The 22,399-nt window shown below is 38.3% G+C and overlaps 1 protein-coding gene across 1 annotated transcript; it reads left to right on the forward strand.

Moving 5' to 3' along the window:
* The first annotated feature begins 234 nt into the window (after positions 1 to 234).
* Positions 235 to 21,252, forward strand: LOC149224685 (F-box/kelch-repeat protein At1g80440-like). The gene is made up of 2 exons (XM_089388251.1): positions 235 to 375; positions 20,362 to 21,252. The coding sequence occupies exons 1-2, from the start codon at positions 235 to 237 to the stop codon at positions 21,250 to 21,252; spliced, it is 1,032 nt and encodes a 343-aa protein (XP_089244377.1).
* Positions 21,253 to 22,399: the final 1,147 nt, after the last annotated feature.

Consider the following 22,399-nt stretch of genomic DNA (forward strand, 5'->3'; position numbering starts at 1 on the left):
TGGCCAAATATCATTGATAGAGTCAATGATATTGTCCCACAACATTTCCTTGGTTTGCCGAAGGGGCTTTTCCAGTGTTAAGTCCTTTTCTAAGACTTTTATTCTTTCACTCATTCTTTGGCCTTTTGTGCTTCATCCTTTTTCTTAAGCTGGGAAAGTTTGTAGTCAGTTTCTAAACTTGCCACCTTTTACCTTAGCTTGTTTATTTCTATAACCTCGATAGAAATCTCTTCCATGGCCTTAACCAATTCTGTTGCATTCTCTCTTGATGTACCTGCTGCAGTTGTAGATTATGCTGTTACCCGCAGTGCTGTGGCAAGTGGAGCTATTGGTGCCACTGAAGCTGCCAATGTAGAGGGGACTGCTGTGGATACTGTAAGGATGACATCTTCAAGAGTTGTGGCCAAGTTTCTTTTCTTCAATTGAATTAAAGCGTCCAACTCCTCTTTTGTCTCCTTTAAGTAATCGTTCAGCTTTAGGACCAAGTCCATCAACTCCTCATGTTTGGTTTGAATCTCTAAGACTTCTAGAGTTTGAGGATGTTGGAGCTGGGGTATTTTTAATTTCCTCTTAAGTGTATCAATATCATCATTTTTCTTCTTTATAAGATACTCTGTAGCTTTTATATCCTTGGGGTTGTGTCCCAATTCAATCACTAAGTCCTCTAAGGACTTGATCCTTGTACCTTTGGCCTGTGAGGAGGCCTTCTCTAACTTAAATTATGCAGAAATGTTGTTCTAAGAGTTCTGTAGCTGATGGGAAGCTATGGCTTTACCTGTCAGGGGTGGATTATATCATCTCTCCTGCCTTTTTGTGTAGTTCAATCTGGTCTATGGGATGAATATCCCTTGCCAACACTTCAAACTCCACCTTTTTGAAATCAGATGATGTCTTGGTTTGCTGTGTTGTAGGTTTAATAAAAGACAACTGTAGCTTTCCTTCTTTTATATCAGAGGTTGACATTAGGCTTGTTTGATTGGTGGGAGTTAGCTTTAGGTACTGAGAATAGGTTTGGGCTTTGAGCCTTTCATTTCTCATTTTGATTTCCTTGTAACTTTCCTTGATGTCTTGGTCTTTTTCATGAGGCATGTTTAAGGAAGATACTTCCACACTAAGTTGCCTTTCCAACATCTGAGTCTATGATGTGGAAGGCTCTTGCATGCCTTCAGATGGAGTGGGATGCCTGCTTCTGTTTACCTCTGTATTGGTCACCTGTGCCAAATCTTTTGTGTATTCTTGTTCGGAGGTCGGATTGAGTATTTGCCTCTTTCTTGTTTCCTGTTGCAAATTTTAGGTGTCCATACCTGATGTGAAAGCTCCCTCTCTATTTCCTTTTGGTATTTTTTCCTCATTCTGAGGAGTCTTCATGACTGGAGGGGTACTCATGGTTCTTTCTTGCTCTTCTGGTACCTACAGAAAAGAGCTCTCATCAAGCTACTTTTCCAAATCAATAAGAGCATTTTCTACATCTACTCTTGTGCCGTCTCTGTCTACTAAAGTACCCTACACCCATTCTGTTTGATTTGCATATGCCTCTATTTCTGGTATGGGGTGGTGGATAAAAGGTCCTAGCTTGAGCTTTTTCCTTTTCTTGGTAATGAATTCCAAAGGGTCATATCTCCATACAAAGCTCCTTTGGAATTTCATTCTTTGCAAGATTAGGTTTGCCTCTTTCCCTCCCTCTTTGTAATTGCATATGAAGGGGCCTAGCTGTTGAGATTGCAACAAGATGATGGAGCTTAGTGAAAAGAGTCGCCTTCACTAAGTGGGCCCGCAGGCTATTTTTGGCGCAAGTCTATTTTTAGACATATGGATCATGTCTATGGATTGCAGGTTGTTGTTTATGGATGAGTGGTCAAGTTGGGAAAAATAGACGGAGTTCTATTTTTGATCAAAGTGTGAGTGATCATAGTGTGAGTGATCAAAGTCTATTTTTAGACTGGCTGTCAAAAATAGAAAAGTCAAATATTATTGTCTCATAATAATATTTGGACTATAAACTTGATCGTATTCTCTCGGAGCACTTCGGTTTGAGCTACAGAGGTGGCACATGCAGCTGTCAGAAGGAAATACGATTTTCTTATGAGTCAGTTGAGTTGTTGCATGCATGACTTCAGTTAGAACTCAATCAGTTGAGTTTGGTGGAGTTGATTGTGGAGTTGATGGAGTTGTGTTCAGTTTGACTTGGTTAAACTAGTTGTAATTAGTCTAACTGCAAATAGACTAATGATGAGTTGTTAAACTAATTATTAACTCATGATGCAACTAATGAATACATCAGTTAACTCAGTTGCATGTTAGTGCATGTTCAGTTCAACAGGGATAGGTGGTAGAGAATCAGATTGCTATCACTTGTGGCTATAGTTGTGCACCAGATCTTGCACAATCAAGGGATTGAGTATGCCAATGAGTTTTCTCATGTATTTTCCCAGTATTGTAGCCTTTGCTCACGTCCAACAAAGTGTGAGCAATTATTTTGAGGTGAAATACGAGTTTGGTAAGCCATTCTCATCAGTTCTTGAGCAGGTATTGAGCAGTGGAGGCAGGCAAGCAGTGGAATGGATTTGGAGATCACATCTGAGTTGTATTGTGTGTAACACCTGGAGTTGGTACTGGATTGCTTGTGATAAGCATTGTACTTTGTAATGTTACATGGTCTCAATCATTAATATACAGATAGTGTGGGGTTTTTAGCGAGATGCTTTCCCCGGGTTACATACTGTGTTAATGTGTGAATGCTCTTGATGTTTTATTGTTATTGATGCTGCTATATTGATGATCAACGTAGAGGAGCTTATGTATTGTGTATGTATTCCACAATAGTACATGATCAGGATAATCTCTATTGAATATGTGTTAAATTATTCAAAATTTCTACACTAGCTGATCTTTGATTTTGAAGTTTGCCTTCTTCTTGGGATTGATGAAGGTTACTTCATCTGCATTGATGATTTGTCTATAATACTCTAAGGCAAACAAACTCATGTGGAGGTATCTTGGCAACTTATATGGTGCAAGCATGGAGCCATATATTCTGATTTGTCTATGGTTCTGATAAAGGTACCAGTCACCCACTTTGGTCTGCATGGAAAGCTAGAGGACTCTCTTTTTTTTCTAGGCTTATCCTAGGTGGAGGATTCCCAGTGAGCATGGTCATGACTAGATGCACAAAAGAATCTATAAAGTTAGAATATGTATAAGGTGACCCAAAATCATGGAATAGTGAGGTCCAAAAGATAACTTATCTGGGCTAGCCCCTGGTCTCAAGCTTTTGGAGGGTAAAGGGAAACTTCTCTCACTGGTAATATAGAAATAGATGGTATAATACAGAGGAGTATTTTAACACCCTCTCATACCCCATTCTTGTGAGTTTCTCATGTATTCTATCCGTTATGAAACTGGAAAAGTCATATATGGATGCAGGAGGCTTCCCTGGGGTATAAATAGCATGAAAGCAAGAATAATTTCATTAATGTGTTCATTGGTAGAGTAACCCAAGATAGAGGATATCATGGTTACAATGCTCTGGCCCCATTTGGAGAAAATAACTGACATACATGGAGGGGGGTCCTTAGGGATGTTTTTCTCCTCTACGATGAAGGTTTGGAATAATTGGGCCAATTTTACAGGGCTTAGCTTGGGATATTGGTCAAACAAGTCTCTAATTGAAAGTGGGGTTAGGTTTGGTCCTAGCTGGAATTTCAACATTTCATTTATAGACTCTGCTATTATGGTGAATAGAACCTTTTGGTCATGATACATTACTGTTTTATGGCTGGGGACATAACATGTATAGCACATATGAACAATTTCGGGAAAGATATGGACTTGGGGTAACTAGTATCTGGGAAAAATGGATTTCCAAAGGGCAATGTAATCGGTCTAGTTCAGGTGTCTATCTTTACTTAAACAATGAATTTTAATCAGGAGCTCTATTACACTGGTATCTTTAATGTGGAAGTCCCTGTCAACGAGGGGAAGGTGGTCGAGCTCTAGATGGGGAGTTCTAATTGGTCTAACATCCATTTTAATTGGGGCAACCATACTCAGTTCCTGTGGATTTGATTTATGCTCAGGGGTTTTAGCAAAGGTTCTTGGGATTTTTTGAGGATTTTAGGTAAACGAAGGTCTTGCAGATGGTTATGACTGAGAGTCTTAAAATTAAAGTAAATTTGCTATTTTTTACATAATTACGAGTGTTATGAGGGTGTATTTACTTGGAATTTGACAATGGAGTTGGTATTCCACATCTAAATACCTGAAATTGGTCAAAATTGACTATAAATGGTGGTTGGTTTGTTGTTGGGAAAAGTATCCAATACGGAATGACCCTATCCCACTCTAAGGGTGATAGTACCTCAGCAACAATCAAAGCAAAGCTATTCGAGATTACTTCTTTATGAGATGTAAGAGAGAGGAGAAAGAGATCCACTAACCGTTGTCTTCCGCTAATGATTGATCCAATCTTCCCTCTTTGCTGCTTGCTCCCAGCCCCTTGCTCTTTCACTGGCCCAGCTACACCAAGATCCTGCAAAAATGACAAGAGAGGGAAACTACAAGAAGCATACATTCATAATTGATTCAAGGATTAGAATAAATCAAGTATACAAGCATAACAATACACCATTGAGATACATGCATATAGAAGAACCCCAAATGCTTTATTAATGGAAGAAGTAAAGTTCTGAGAGTGTTACAACCATAAGAGGCCCAATCCAGCAACACCTCCTAGCAGAAAGAAATCTCCTCTTCACCTCCTTCAAGAAAATCAACCAATAGTTCTCTACTCAAACCAACAACACTTCCTTACAGTCACAAGATTCCAGCCTCCCCAGACCTCATGAGAGAGCTCTATATATAGGAGTTTTGGAGAAAGGATGAGTCAGCTTGAGACTGGCATGAAGCTGACTAGTGTCCTCTCCCACTTCAGTTATTCTTCAGTTCTTGAGTCCACTTGGAGGTTCTTGCTTCCACTTGGAGATCCAGACCCTCTTACTCATCAATAGGCGAATTCCCTAATCCAAGTGTCATTTGGGAAGCTTCCTGGGCATTGACACCTTGAAGAACGACTGTGCCACTTGGCCAATCTCGTCCAGCGCAGGTAGCCTTCATTGGAGTTGACATTTAGCGCAGGTACCGAGTGGAGCAGTTGACATTCAGCGCAGATGCTCAGTGGAGCAGTTGACATGATCCAGAAATAGCTTGTTTTTGAGCGTTTTCAGGTGGAGAACTGATTTTCAGTGCTGTGGTTTGCTGACCTTGTTCCTCTAGGGGTAGGAACAACATGTTTAGGGACTTTGGATCCCTTAGATTATTGACATTTCATGCTTCATGCTGTAAGGCACAAAAATGTCTATAACAGTTGCCCCCTAAAGTATGAGGTCGTTTATCGAGTGAAATGCTTTATTAGGAGGATCCGAAGTTCATTCAATCGCTGATAGGTGACCTGTAATAAAATACAATACAATACATTATTTTTCATTCTGCTTTCATGATCTAGCTGAGGCGGGCATTCCCATGCTCAGCTTTATAAATTCATTTTAGTACATAGAACAGACGATCGTCTGATGATAGACAGATAATTCTCTGCTGAAATTATCATCCTTTGAGTAGGATGATCATCTGATGCAGATGTACATGTCAAATGTCTTTATGTTTCCTGAATATATATCGCAGCCCGAATGGATGAAACTAGATCTGGGGTCTTCAAACTCGTTCGATCTCCACTCTAAGTACAAGTCGATCCATGTGAGAATTGCGCTGAAGTCGAACATGGAAAGACATCGCTTGATTACCAGTCAATGATGTAAACCGTTAACAAGCGCAAGAGGAATCACCGATAATGATAATGACCCTCAAGGTACTGCAGTACAATTCACGTGGTGTGAATATAGGACTTGGCGTCGAACACCACGCAAAATCTTCTGGTCGAAGGTCATTGATGTATACCTGTCGCCGGAAGTGAGAAACTTGCCATTGAGGCATGCAAGCTTCAAAGTACTGAGGGGGGTTTTCCTAGATCAACTTCTTGGATAATGAGCTAAAGTCGACAAGAAGCGATCCGTCAAAGGAGGGCCTTAATGAATCCCACATCAGTGACACGGAACGGAGCTAATGATTTTAGTGGAGGTGAAAACAATCTGTGAAATATGATTCAGGGTGGCGATCATGGGTGGATGAAGGATAATGTATGGCAGTGGATGGGACACGGTTGGCTCTTTCTGAACAACATCTCCTGAACATATAACGACACTGATACGATGGATCGGTAGCATTACCCCAAAAGTGGATGGTTTGGCGAGGACCATGGTGATGAGACCGGTGAATGAAACAACCCAACCCGATGTGATACGGAGGAAAATTGTCATGTTCAAGAGCGACTTGCTACCATTAAAGCTTTGAGGTTCTCCCAATTTTTCCCTAGTCATTTCTGACCAGTACCTCTTTATTTTTGTCAAGCTTGAGGAGGATAACATATGCTTGTTCTATAACCTGCCCTTCGGGCAAGCCCATCGCTATGTTTTAACGAGCCTAGCGATAGGGAAACTCATTCTCGTCTAAAGACAAGTTTGTCGCTATTTAATCATTTTAACGAGTCTAATGACAAGGAAAACTCAGTCCTTTTCATTTTTAGAGAGTCTAAAAAGGTACATAAAGTTAACTCCAAAATTCCTTTTTCGTCATCTAATCCCTTAAGTCCGAAAAATTATAAAACAATACAGAAGGGATGAGTTTTTGATAACTTTAACGAGCCGAATAAAACAAGCGCTCGACCTTTTTGTGTAATAATCCCTCAGGTCCAAAAAGATTAAAATCTAGAGGAGGGATAGCTCTTCCGGTCCTTTTAACGAGCTGGAAGGCCAAAACTCGACAAACTTTTCATATTTTACGAGTCAGATGAAAAGAGCTCAAAGAAGACTCGTCTTCTGAGGAACGAGTGATAAACAGGGATAGCAACAGATTCCAGGTATAGGTTGGAATTTTCCAATCACGGCAGTGTCACAAGGATGGCTAGGTGAAATCACTCTTCGCAGTTGTTCCTCAAAATGGGTAAACAATCATATGGGGGTGAACGATCGGCCAAATGGAATGGAGGTGACAGGTGCAAACACGACTAAGGCTTTTTATGGCTAATAAATTTACGATCACAATGGTTATTTACCGAAATAGGTTCATTTTTTAATGAGCTTAAACTCTGGAGGAAACTCTTGCTCACGCTTTTCTATTTTTTAACGAGCATACATTCCACGGTAAAACTGCTCGATCTTATGTTTATTTTTTAACGAGCATGAACTATTTATAAAACTGCTTGGATCTCACTTTTCTATTTTTTAACGAGCATAAATTCCGCGGTAAAACTGCTCGAAATACCAGTCATAAGATAAGAAATGTCTCCTGTAAGACTCCAATTTTTATAGAGCTTGCGCCTCACATAAGCTATGCTCCCTCTCATCCTTTCTTTATGCAAATTCGGAAACGGCTAATCCCAAAAAAAAATAAATAACCGCTCCTAGCTTGCACTCCAAAAGGTTTGCATGCCCCCAGGTATAAAATACAATTTCAAGGCTGCCCCTAATTATCCGATAAAACATTTGTTTTAAAGGGTGAGGCTTGCCTCTTTCTGGTTACCCAAAGATTGTTTTGTTAACACCATCAAACGAAAACATTTCCTCGGCACTATCTACCGAAGTAGACAATGGTGAATGACCTTTGTCAAACAAGTAACCTTGACAAAAGAATCATGTTCTAGAACAACCCCTCTTCCATCCACGGACGGGGTACGGACTAGTCATATTCTTTCGCGGAAATTCTACCTTATACCCAGGGTTTCCTCTGCCCAAAACAGACCAGGATGCATGCTCCCTGGGTTCCAGTCCCATCTTTCCGAATCACTCGCACTCATCGGGAAGGAGGACTGGGGGTGGAGACATTTCTTGAGTGAATAGACCATTCAGGGTTTGTATTTGACTATTTGCGATGCGTGATCCCGGAAATGAAAGTTGGTCTACGAGCTTGACCATTCTTCCTTCGTGTGGAAAACACATTACTCTAAAGAGTGAGGAGACTATAGCTCCCATGCAATATATATAGTCTCGTCCAAGGAGTAGGTTATAATCCAAGGGTCCTTGAACGACCATCACGTTCATTTGAACAGTCTTCCCTTTCAATGTAACAGGTACATTGGGGAGGATCCCTAATGGTCGATTGGTTCCTTTGTCAAAACCCGAGAGATTTCTTATCTCAGGCAAAAGCGTCGGGGAACCCAGTGCTTTCTAAGCAACAAAGGAAAGGATACTCATAGATGCCCCTTCATCAATGATAGTGCCAGCCATTACCATTCTATAAATTTGGACTATGATTCTGAATGGTATACTGGCTGGCAACCGGGGTCTGCCTAGTTGGTTCCAATCAAAGGACACAACCAGGTTGCTTGGTGGTGGGACCGAATACACGGCCGGATATGACCCTGACGATGTTCCTTCCTGCGATAAAGGAATGGGCGCATTGCCCTGATGCTCATCAGAATCTGTGTTGATGAAAAGAATCTGGATGGTGTCATCCTTATTCTCTTCAGTGAGGGTGTCATTTGAAGATGAATCTTCAGTGACGGTGTCATTTGAGGATGAAACCTCTGAAGGAAGAACCGGGTCAACTACCGTATCGACATTTAGACTTTCGTCTGGTCTGGATTCAGTAGGTTCATTTTCAATGACTGGCACTTCAGCTGACCACTTGAGCGGGCCAGCTGTATTTTCAACCAACGAAAGACTTGGCACGAGTTTTTTGTATCCAGGAGGAAGTCTCAACGGTGAAACCGGGCGATCTTCCAAAACTCTCTTCGCTTCGTCTAAGAAGGGAAAATGGTGGATGGCGTGATTGCCTTCACACAGTCTATAGGGGGATCTTGCTCCCCCTCTTTGTCTTGAACCTTCACTTTCGTTGGTTGACGGTAAGCATTCAACATGGCTATCAGAGGTTGATGCTCCCGGATTGTGCAACCGAGGGGACCAGTCCCTTAGTATCCGGGGAATACAGGGACAATCTCTATGGATGTGGTCTCCTCTACATATGACACATGGCGATTTAGGCCCGGTCTGTGCTGTGTGTGGATTTTTGTCAGATGTCTTGTGCTTACCCCCAATCGCCTTAGGCTCCTTCTTCTTCTTCTCTTTCTTCTTCTTCTCCTTCTTCTCCATGGGAGCTTGGCTTTTTCCGGCTCTACCTTTCGAAGATGAAGGATTGGAGGAAAAGTTATAGGAAATAGAAGGCTGGTGGGCAGCTCTAGACTCATCTAACTGTTGACTCGACTATTCAGGAACCATGGTGTTCTGAACTACATTGGTTGAGAAAAGCCAAATAGACAGGCCAATTGTCAGTCCTGGAAGCGACAATGTGGCCATGTGGGGTGCACCAACTTCTCCCCAAGAGGAGAAAGGACTAGGATTTCCATCATGTGGAATTCCTTGGTTGGGGCGTTCCATGTTCTCAACCTACAGATCAACGCAGGAATAGGAGGTGATTATGTTCCGTTTAAAATAAATTTTATAACGACGCTTTAGACACAACTTGCTTTTTCACTTTTTAAGAGTCGAGAAAAAGCTAAAGATGACTCTAGTCTCCTTCGATGTTTTAACGAGCCCGAAGTGACAAATGCTCGGATGGACTTTTTCAGTTATAGAGTTTGAAAAATGCCAAAAGAAACTACTATGGAGTTCTAGGCAGAGGGTGTGCCAAACTTTTCGCAAAACCACAGAATACGTTTTACGGTACGAGTGGTCGATCTTCGTGAATGCTGTGTTCACAGCATTGCGATCCGTAGGGCGGCCGACACGGTTTCCTATGGATAAAGGCTTTGATCCTATAGGGGTCTCCCAATATATACGCGACGGTACGTGGGAGCACAAGTCCGTATTGATACTTATCGCTTCACCGTGGAGGAATCACCCAACCACTCAACGCTAAGATATCACGTTTAACGACGTCGGAACACGTCTCTAGCTTAGACCTCTATATGTTTGCGTTATGTTTCAATGCGTTGTTATGTAAATTCAATTTATTTTAAGGTTGATCTTGTTTAGCAGTTTTCCTTTATGGATCACCACGAGATGTATAGTAACACTCCTAAATGTAGTCTAAGATGATAAGCAAGCTTTTCAATCTTTCAACTTTGAAAATCTTAACTACTGAGGGAAAAGAAAGACATCATCTTTTCACACAGATCATAGAGCACACACTAATGCACTTTTTCCTAAATTGACATGCAAACTGTCATAATGCACATGCACAATGCAAGTATTTCTTTTCTCTTTCTTAATGTTGGTGCAATACAAAAAGAAAGCTGTTGTATAATTTTGAATTCAATTTCGAGCGAAAGAAAACAAGCTTGTCCAAAATCAAAAGACACCTTAAGATTTACTTGTTTCGACACTAGAAATGTATGAATTCAAACCATATGACGAAAGCAAAAGCTCAATCAGCTATGAACAGCAAACAAACTAACTCTTAAGATCAAAACGACACTTTATCACAGGTCTAGATCTAAGAGGCCACAGCAAGACTAGTTCACTTTCGTTATGGGAAACCGTAAATGATACAAGAAATACACAAAGAACAAACACAGTTTATTTATACAACCGATGTGGAATAGTGGCAAGGAAAGTTGGTTTCAGATAGGTTCATTGACTAGTAACAGGCAGCAAAAACAAGAGTGAAAACAGGGCAATAAGCAGGAGGGAACCCCAGTAGCACTAGGAAAAACTGGTTCAGCGCAGGTAGAACACTAGCAGTTTGACCTTCAGCACAGGTAGCCCCTTCGGGAACTATGCTGAAATGCAGACTGCCTTCACAGTGCCTGCACTGAAGATTCAAACTTTCGTTTTTCTCAGTTTCCGGGTCACAGATTGCTCAAAAATTCACAGTTTTCGGCCAAATCAGAAGCTATCAGTCAAGTACACACTAAGGGATGAAAAGGAGGATGAAAAGCTATCACTAAGAGCTATTTAGAGTCCTTGTGAATCAGCTCTTCAAATCATAAACTTGCCCAGAAACTGAGCTAGAGTAGCTGCCCTCTACTTTGCATTTGAAAGATCCAAATGCTGTTCGATTCGGTACTCCCTGTGTTTATGAAATGAATAGCAAAAACACAAACAACCAACAAGATACGATCCCCAGCGGAGTCGCCAATTTGTTGTTTGGAAAAGTATCCAATACGGAATGACCCTATCCCACTCTAAGGGTGATAGTACCTCAGCAACAATCAAAGAAAAGCTATTCGAGATTACTTCTTTATGAGATGTTAGAGAGAGGAGAAAGAGATCCACTAACCGTTGTCTTCCGCTAATGATTGATCCAATCTTCCCTCTTTGCTGCTTTCTCCCAGCCCCTTGCTCTTCACTGGCCCAGCTACACCAAGATCCTGCAACAATGACAAGAGAGGGAAACTACAAGAAGCATACATTCATAATTGATTCAAGGATTAGAATAAATCAAGTATACAAGCATAACAATACACCATTGAGATACATGCATATAGAAGAACCCCAAATGCTTTATTAATGGAAGAAGTAAAGTTCTGAGAGTGTTACAACCATAAGAGGCCCAATCCAGCAACACCTCCCAGCAGAAAGAAATCTCCTCTTCACCTCCTTCAAGCAAATCACCCAATAGTTCTATACTCAAACCAATAGCACTTCCTTACAGTCACAAGATTCCAGCCTCCCCAGACCTCATCAGAGAGCTCTATATATAGGAGTTTTGGAGAAAGGATGAGTCAGCTTGAGACTGGCATGAAGCTGACTAGTGTCCTCTCCCACTTCAGTTATTCTTCAGTTCTTGAGTCCACTTGAAGGTTCTTGCTTCCACTTGGAGATCCAGACCCTCTTACTCATCAATAGGCGAATTCCCTGATCCAAGAGTCATTTTGGAAGCTTCCTGGGCATTGACACCTTGAAGAATGACTGTGCCACTTGGCCAATCTCACCCAGCGCAGGTAGCCTTCATTGGAGTTGACATTCAGCGCAGGTACCGAGTGGAGCAGTTGACATTCAACGCAGATGCTCAGTGGAGCAGTTGACATGATCCAGAAATAGCTTGTTTTTGAGCGTTTTCAAGTGGAGAACTGATTTTCAGTGCTGTGGTTTGCTGACCTTGTTCCTCTAGGGGTAGGAACAACATGTTTAGGGACTTTGGATCCCTTAGATTATTGACATTTCATGCTTCATGCTGTAAGGCACAAAAATGTCTATAACATGGTTGCAGCTGCAAAGGTTTGTACATTTCTCGTATGGACTCATGAATGAGTTGGGTTGTCTATAGCATCTATGGAGCAATGGCGGAGGTCTGTAAGCTAATTCATTGTTTGCAGGGGTAGCAACGACTTTCTGAGTTTTCAATAGAAAATGCCCAAAAAGAGTGAAAAGTGTCATAATTGGGATTATATAGAAAAAAAATTGATTTTGGTGGGTTCATTAATTGATGAAAAATGGGCAGTTTTTTCAGTTATACCGGACAATGGTTTAATGGGTTCATCGCACCGCTTTTGAGAGGGAAGTGGTTTTGAGGGGGGGCTCACCCGATCTAGTCGAGTGCGTGATATGTAGTATTTTGGGGGTCGGGGAAAACTGAATTATCGGGTGGGTAAAGGACAGACATCGGACCGAACCAATATGGACGTGAGTCGTAGGATGAGGGGAAAGGATGATCAATGGGAGTTGGGCGATGGAGTTGCACGGAAATTTACAAAAAAAAAAAATCAGGGGGGCCATGGGCCTAATCACCAGCTATATAGGATTAAATTAAAACCTAATGTCATCGTGGATGCTTTAATATAGGATTAAGGGCTAAGGGTGGGGTTTTAATATATTTTGTGGGATATGTGGTAGTCATATAGTTTATAAAATAAACTAAGGGGTGGGGTTACTTTATATAAAGGAGTTAAATATATACGGGCCAATGGGTTTTTCGAGAATTTTATATATATATTAAGAGAAGTTAATATGAGGTGAAATGAGTTGAAGGGGTATTGTACATATATATAGAAAATATTATGCACTTTTCATACACTTAGTACTTAGGATAAATCTATTTGGTGGGTTTTTCCATAAAATATGTTTATCCTAGGAAAATGAATTTAACTTTAGGAAAAGGGGTTTTGTGAGGGGGATGAATCAATTGAAAGGTAATTTAACACCTTTTCTTCTTAAGTCATCAAGTTAAGGGTCCGGTCCCACCAAAAGTCAGAGAAATGCTATGAGCCTCTTTGACTTAAAGAACTATAGGTATTAATATTTTTATTATGAAAGGGAAATTAGTAAGTGTTACACTGATTAAAATGAATGATGGGGATGTTACCATTGCCTTTGCTTTGCTTATGACTTATGCATAGTTGAAAGATGAATTTGTAACAATGACATAAGTGCTTTTTGTGTAATCATATGATGTTTCTACAAACATTCTACTACTTACCCATCTACTTACCCTACCATTTTCCTTCACTTTATTTGGGTGCATTTAGGCTAGCAAACCCTTATCAATATTTTTATTTACATAGAAAACTATCTAATTCTAACCTTATATCATCCAAAGACTTAGATTAAACTGATGAGGTGCTTTTATTTACTCTACCTATCTAATGATCTACCAAGATTACATTGTTTGGTCAGATTTTATTCTCTAACTATAAACATAAATTTTAAAACATGAAATAGCCAAGTTTAAACAGTTTTACTATCATGGATTGTGGCATGAATCACAAGCTACACACAATCATCTATTAAGAATAAAAGTAAATAGTAGTGGAATTTTGACTTGCACACTTTCATGGTCTCTTTTTGTCTTTTGGGGTTCATATATTTTCATTTTTTTAACCTTTTCATTCTTTTGTCCTTTCATTATTCTTTTAGGACATACCCTCTTTACAATTTTTATTAATTTTGTTTTTTTAATATGGGAAACATTTGCAGAAAGCAAAGGTATGCATAATATTACAAGGCTTAACCTTATTCATTCAAAATTATGACTCCTATTGGTAACCTAGCATAGTGAAAGTGATCAAATATGATTAGAAATCAACAACTACACTAAAATCATACATATATTTTAGTGAAAAACCAAAATATTGATGACCTTCTCGATCTAACTTCTGTGTCTATATTTTTCTTTGTGTGTCACTCTCTTCTTGAACCCTCTCTCTCAGCCTTTCATAATGTTTTTATCTCCCTCCCTCTATCCTTCTCTCTCTCTGCCCCCCTCTCTACTCCATCTCTCTCTCTCCACCTCTCCCTCCCTTTCTATATGTTTTTCTTATTCCCTCTCCCCCTGCCATTTATATATATACCTTCCTTGATCTCTCCTTATTTGTCTCTATGTCTCAACCCCTAAACACATCTCTCTCTCTCTCTCTCTCTCTCTCTCTCTCTCTCTCTCTCTCTCCCCCATCCATCTATATCTCTATCTCCCTCTGTCTCTCCTTATTTATATCTCTATATCACTCTCCATAAACACACTCTCTCTCCATATATATATATATATATATATATATATATATATATATATATATATATATATATATATATATATATATATATATATATATATATATATTCCATTCCCACTCTATCTCTTCCCTCTCTCTCTCTCTATACCCCCTTCATCTATATTTGTATCTCAGACACCAAACATACAGACTCTCTCTCTCTCTCCCCATATCTATCTGTCTTCCTCCATCCCTCTCTTTTTCTCTCTCTCCTACCCTTCATCCCCCCTCCATCTTTCTATGTCTCTCTCTCTGTTTCTCTCTCTCTCCCCCCCTCACTTGCTCTCCCTCTCCACCTTTCTCTCTCTATGACTTTATTCCCCTTCCAAATCCATATGTCTCTTCCCCTCTCTTTCTCCTCTCTCTTAAGTCATCTCTCTCTTCCTTCCTCTCTCTCCATTTCTCTCCCACCTCCCTCTGTCTCTCCCCCCATCACACACACACACTCTCTCTCTCTCCACCCTCAAACTTTGACACTATCTCCCTCTCTCTCTCGTTCTTTCTCTCCCACTCTCTCCCCCCTCCATATCTACATCTCCGTGTCTTTCTTTTTCACTTCTTTTCCCATCTCTATCCTCTCCTTTTCTCTCCCTTCCTTTGTCTTCTCTATTCCTAATTCTATATTCATCTCTCCCTAATCACTCCCTCCCTCTCTCCACCTTTATCTCTCATTGAAACCAATGCATCGAGTGTAAGAAATCAAATAAGAGTATAAATCAACATCTACATTGAAATCAATGCATCTAGTGTAAGGTATTAAATAGGATTAGAAATCGACATCCACAATGAAATGAGTGCATCGAGACAAAGCAATAAAATAGGAGTAAAAATCAACATCTACACTGAAATCAATTCATCTAGTGCAAGTTGTCATTAAGGATTAGAAATCAACAACTTCACGGAAATCATACATCTATAAATATCTATAGTGAAACCAATGCATCTTGTGCAAGTAATCAAATAGGAGTAGAAATCAACATCTACAGTGAAATCAATGCATCTACTCTAAGGTATTAGATAGGATTAGAAATCGACATCTATAGTAACATAAACACATATAGTGCAAGAGATAAAATACAATTAGAAATCAATATCTTCACTAAAACCAATGTGTCTTGTGCAAGCATTCAAATAGGAGCATAAATCAACATCTACACCGAAATCAATGCATCTAGTGAAAGGTATTAAATATGCTTAGAAATCAACACCTAGACTCAAATTAATACATCTAGTGCACGCGATCAAATAGGATTAGAACAACAACTACACTGAAATCATACATCTATTTTATTGAAAAACAAAAATATTAATGAGTTTATAGATCTAAATTATGTGTATGTATTTGTTTCTTTGTGCCACTTTCTTCTTCCCACTCTCTTAACCTTTCATTGTGTGTTTCTCTCCCTACCTCTATCCTTCGCTTTCTCCTCCATCTCTCTCTCTCTCCACTTCTCCTTATTTGTCTCTCTCTCTCAACCCCTAAGCACCTCTCTCTCTCTCTCTCTCTCTCTCTCTCTCTCTCTCTCTATAGATATATATATATATATATATATATATATATATATATATATATATATATATATTTCTTCCCTCTTGCCCCATCCATCTATATCTCTATCTCCCTTTGCCTCTCCTTCTTTATATCTCTATATCAGCCTACATACACACTCTCTCCATATATATCTATCTCTCTCTCGCTCCCCCTCCCTCTTCCTCTCCCTCTCTCTCTCCCTCCATCTCTCTCTCTCTCTCCCCCTTCACTCTCCATATCTATCTCTCTTCCTACATCCCTCTCTTTGGCTCTCTCTTCTTCCCTCTCTCCCCCCATCTATATCTCTATCTCGCCTTGTCTCTCCTTCTCACCACCAAAACATACACTCTCTCTATATGTTACTCTCCTCTCTCCCTCGCCATCTCTCTATCTTTCCCTTTTCACTCCTTCTCCCTCTCCACCTTTCTCTCTCTACGTATTTCTTACTCTTCGAACTCCATATCTCTCCCTCCCTCTTTCTCTACTCTCTCTCAATTCATCTCTCTCTTCCTTCCTCTCTCTCCATTTATCTCCCACTTCCCTCTGTCTATCCCCTCCATCACACACACACACACACACACTCTCTCTCTCTCTCCACCCTCCAACTCTTCCATTATCTCCCTCTCTCTGTCTCCTTCTTGCTCTCCCCATCACTATCCTCTCTTTTTCTCTCCCTTCCCTCATCTCCTCTCTTCCTCATTCCATCTTCATCTCTCCCTTGTCACTCCCTCTCTCTCTCCACCTATATCTCTCAATGTCTTTGTTCTTCCGTCGCTCTCTTTCCCCCTTCCAACTCCATCTTTCTCTCCTCTCTCCCAAGTCCCATCTCCTTTCCTTCCTTTCTCTCCCACCTCTCTTTGTCTCCCCCCATCACACACACACTCTCTCTCCACCCTCAAAGGCTGTCACTATCTCCCTCTCTCTCCTTCTCGCTCTCCCCTCCTCCATATCTATGTCTCCATGACTCTCGTGTCCCCTTCTTTCCCTATGTGTTATATCCTCTCTTTTTTTTCGCCCTTCCCTTGTCTCCTCTCTCCCTCATTCCATCTCCATCTCTCCCTTATCACTACCTCTATCTCTCCACCTCTATCTCTCTCCCCGTCCAAATCCATCTATCTCTCTCCCCGTCTCTCCACCTCTCTCTCCTCTCCTCTCTCTCTTCCTTCCTTTTTCCTTGTCTCTCCCACCTCTATGTATCTCTCACATACTTTATTCCCCCTTAACCTCACACTCTCTCTCTCTTAAATATGATCCCATTATATTTTATATAAGAAAGTATCTAAAAAAACATAATTGGTTATAAAATATTAAACATATATTTTGGATCAATCATGCCAAAGAAAATAAATAAATAAAACACTTAAAATAATCATGCACTATCTTTCCTCTATCATTATTAGTCACTTTTATTTCTCTCTTTGCTTGGATATTTGTTAAAATGTATCTTTCCTAGTTATTTATAATATCATTTATATTATATAAATTTCATATTTGTATATATACAAGTATTCTCATTTTTAGTTTATTAAAACCTAGATTTAATATCTATGGGAATGTTTTTAGTAGTGGTGAGTATGGTGGGTTTAGATATACCTCAAAAGTAATTATAACCTTTTTTCTTTTAGATTTAATTAAAAAATGCTATAAAAATAAATTAAAATAAAGTATTTGTAAAATATTTCCATTTTGAAATGAGTTTTGGTTTTTGGGCATCATGGTATTGGCCCATGGTATTGTAACATGTTAATTAAAACACTAGATCCATAACATAATAATCAAAAGACTAGATGGCCCATGGTATTTATAAATCATAGTATTAGCCCATGGTATTATGATTTTTTACCTCCTCTCCCTCCACCTCCTATTGGCCCATGGTATTGTCAAAAAGCCCACTAAGAAGTTAATAATATCCATGGTAAATATTATTTATATCCATTTGAATTTCTCCACAACTATTAGTTAGAAAATTCAATTTACCATGGAGTTATTTTTACCAAAACTTCCTTGGAGTTAAACTCCGATTTTTTTGTTGTTGGTAATTTGGTAAATATGAGATAAGTGATTAAATATAGTTTAACTATTATTTTCACCACACTTACCCATTTAACACACTTATCTAACACTTACACATATAACATATCACATCTAATCCTCACCCATGTAAGGCTCACCCCCATCTAACCCTCAACCATCCACCCTCAATTGGGTTGTAAAGTGCTGGCATTGAATTAAAAGGTAGATTAATTCAAAGTCCATTAGCAAAGGATTAATTGGTTTCATCATAAATGTAACATTTCAACTACTTCATTTTAAAACCTCTCAAATATCAAATTAATAATAATAAAAAAAAAATATTTCAATAACAAATAAAATAATGAAAAATTATTGAATATAAATATTAGTTAAATTATGTTAAAACACATATTGATTACACTATAATCAACTTAAATCACTTATTTTAAATCACATATTTGTTATTGTTAAAAAAAGTTAAATTGAAATTTTTAAATTACATATTTCTGGTTAATTTGAAATTATATATTTATTATTTTAAGAAAATCATAAATTACATTTTTTAAATTATATATTGGTTATAATAAGAGTAATTGAAAATACTTAATAATATATTCTCAATAGTACATAGAGTGAAACAACATATTTTAAAAACTAAATTTAAGGAAACAATTCCAATAACAACAATTAAATATTATCAAGTTTAATTACATCTAATTAAATGGATCAAGAAAAATATGATTAAGTCAAATGTCATTACCACTTCATTAATTAATTGGGTACAAGATTTATAAGTAAAATATTTCAAATTTTAATCAACCACTTAGTTCATTGATTGGGTCCAAGATTCCAATAAATAAAATATATCAAATTTTAATAGACTCCATTAACTAATATTTGGTTAGGAGAACAAATTATATCATATTATCGAGAGTTCAGTTGCATTTAAATAGGTCATATTATCTTGGTACATAGTATTAAACCACATATTTTAAGGCCACAATTTGTCAAATAGTTACAATAATAGATTAATTACATCTACTTAAATAAATCAAAAAGTTGATTAAGTCAAACTTAGTTACCACTTAATTAATTTCACATATTTCAAAGTGAAGTTTGAGGGTAAAAGTTTAATTACATCCAATAAAATGAATGGAGTCATTTACTGAGGTTGATGAATTGCCGGAAAGCCAAAGTGGCCGGAATCAGTGTAAAAAAAATTCAAATTTTTTTGTAGAGCTAGTGTTTTTTAGGGTGGAAATAGAACCGTCAAAAACTAAAATTGTAAATTTTGACAGCTTTTAGTTGAATTTACAAAAATCCCAGATCTTTTCAAAATATGACCTGAATTTCCATAACTTTAAAGGAAAAAAAACATAATTTTTAGACTACAATAAAATGAATTCAGAGAAGTTGATCAAGTCAAACACCATTACCACTTCTCTATTTGATATAGAGTGAAACAACATATTTTAAAATGAAATTCAAGAGAACAGTTACAATAACAATAATTAAATATTATCAAGTTGAATTACATCCCATGAAATAAATAAAGAAGATTATCACAACAGACACCATGACCATTTTATTAATTAATTGGATCTAGTACTCTAGTAAGTATGAATATCATCAAATTCTAATACACTCTATTAACTAATAATAGCATAGCCCAATAGATTATAAACAAAAAACTGTATATCATATTATGGAGAGTTCAATTACTTTCAAATAAGTCACATTATCTTAGTATATAGAGTTAAATAACAAAATTTAAAGTAAATTTAATTGAAACTGTTACCATAACAATTTAACTACATTCCATGAAATGAATCAAGTAGTTGATTAAGTCAAAATGTATTACCACTTAATTAATTACACATATTTTAAAGTGAAATACATTAAATTAGTTTAATTAGATCCAATGAAATGAATCCATTGGTTGATGAAGTCAAACACCATTACCACCTCATTAATTACAGGAAAGGTATTTTACGGGGAGAGTTCTCCATATGTGTTTACTCAACTTCTGTAGGAGTGAGACACTAGGCTCAGCCGTGATTTATTTACCATTTCAAGCAACTGAGAATCTGTTGTGTGAATAATGGAAATTATTCCACATGTTCAGAATGAAATCAGTAGACAATGCTTGCTCAGAGTGAATTATAGGTCACACCATAAAATTAAGGCAGTGTCAAGAAGTTGGAAGGCCACTCTGAGCAGTCCAAAGTTCTACCATGATAGAAAGGTTTTTGGAACTAGTGAGCGTTTCATTTGTTTAATTCAGAATATTTCTGAACCCAAGCCCGAAGATAAAGATTATTGGGTAACTCTGTTTAACCCTAAACCCCCTAGCTATAGGGTAACTCTGTATGACCCTATGCAAGGCACCTGGGATAGACTCCCTCCAATTGCAGAAGTTCCTACTGGGATACCCCACTTATGTCACTGCGTTACTGTGGAACACAAACTGGTCCTTATAGGGGGATGGGATCCTTTCAAGCAGGAGGCCATGAACACGGTGTACATGTACGACTTCATCTCCCGTACTTGGCACCGGGGAGAAAATATGCCCACCATTAGATCCTCTTTTGCGTGCTCTGTGTCCGAGGATGGCCTTATCTACGTGGCTGGAGGACACTACAATGAAAGGGCGGCTGGAGGACACTACAATGAAAGGGCTCTTCAAAGTGTAGAGACCTATAATGTTGGAGAGGACAAGTGGAAGGTTCTCCCTTCCATGACTCAAGAACGAGATCCTTGCTATGGGCTCTTTCTCCATGGAGAATTCAATGTGATAAGTGGCAATACAGCTGAAGTATTTGACCACACTAAAGAAAAATGGAGAGTAGAGGAAAATATGTGGAGGAGTAGCATGGAACACCCGATATCCTGCGTAGCTTGGGCTGGTCACCTCTACTATATTATGTACATCGAGAAAATTTGTAGATATGATGATAACCAGAATATTTTGGAAGTGGTGGCTCCTTCAATTCCTGAAGATATACTCTTTATTGATGTAGCCACAGTGTGGCATGACAAAATATTTGTTAGCGGTTATTATACTGGTAACCAAGTGTGTTACATGTACCACCCCAACTCAGGAAAGTGGGTTTTCATTGAGATGCCCCATGGCTTTGAGGGATCTGTTTGGGGTGCAGTAACTATTGAGCTGTGATCTTAAGTGATTTGGGTGTCCCTTGCAGCCTCTTTACTTGGCTTTTTTGTCTAAATTTGGGTGCCCCTTGCAGCCTCTTTACTTGGCTCTTTTGTCTAAATTTGGGTGCCCCTTGCAGCCTCTTTACTTGGTTCTTCTGTCTACTATTTAGAGCCCAGGCTTAGAGTTTATTTTGAATAAAGTTTGGTTCTTTGGATTTCCTTTTTCTAATTTATTATTATTTAGGAATTTTTAATTTAAGAGAAATTTCAACTTTATGTATGGAGTATACTGCTTAATCTCACCAAATCAATTTTGAGTTGAAGTTACTTGTATGCCAGGAATAAATTTAATTAGTTTTTAAATTACATAGTTAATTTTACTAAGTTTCTGTGTTAATTGTTTAGAAATAACATTATGTGATGAATCTTGAATAAATGTAATGGTAAGCTTTTACCATATAGTGATTTGGCATAATATTGTGTGATAATTTAGTTTTAGATTAATATAAATAATGACTTTATAAATTCATATAAATAAGATTTTATAGTATAACAGAATTGTCTTCCAAGAATGTGAGATGCATGTGTATAACAGCATCCAAAAGCTGAATGTGGGAAGCATGTGTATGATTATTGATAAACCAATGTGCTGTTTATTGAATTTGTAGCATTCATTTTGCTAACTGCAATGTGTTGTTTATTGAATTTGTATCATTAATTTTGTTAACTGCAATATGTTGTTTATTGAATTTGTAGCATTGTTGTTGGGTGCCTCTTGCTCTCAAATGGAATAGAGGCTGGATAGGTGGCTCATTTCTAGTAAGCTAGGGTTTGATTTCAGCAATGGAGTAGAGTTGGGGAGTTAGGATTTGATTTGAGCAAACACGACATTTTGGTAGTATCAATGTATATTTGAAATTTTGACTTCTGGGTTCTTTTTTGTGGGGGCATGCTTGCACACTTAATGTTGTTGGGTGCAGTAATGCTGGTGAAATCAGCATATGGCTGTCAAATGGAATAGAGGCTGGATTGGTGGCTCATTTCCAGTAAGCTAGGGGTTGATTTCAACAACTGTGTAGAGGTTCTATTGATGACTCCTTTTTGGGTGACTCGTTTTTGGGGAGTTATGATTTGATTTGAGCAAACACTTTGACATTTTGATAGTA

Source organism: Pinus tabuliformis, chromosome Q (genome assembly GCF_031772625.1).
Source record: "Pinus tabuliformis cultivar Carrire ecotype Pingquan chromosome Q, CPIR1, whole genome shotgun sequence".
NCBI lineage: Eukaryota > Viridiplantae > Streptophyta > Pinopsida > Pinales > Pinaceae > Pinus > Pinus tabuliformis.

Coding starts and splice junctions, on each gene's coding strand:
- LOC149224685 (XM_089388251.1), top strand. CDS start 235: ATGGCCTTAACCAATTCTGTTGCATTCTCTCTTGATGTACCTGCTGCA. Junction 376..20,361: donor AGGGGACTGCTGTGGATACT/GTAAGGATGACA, acceptor TGTTTAATTCAG/AATATTTCTGAACCCAAGCC.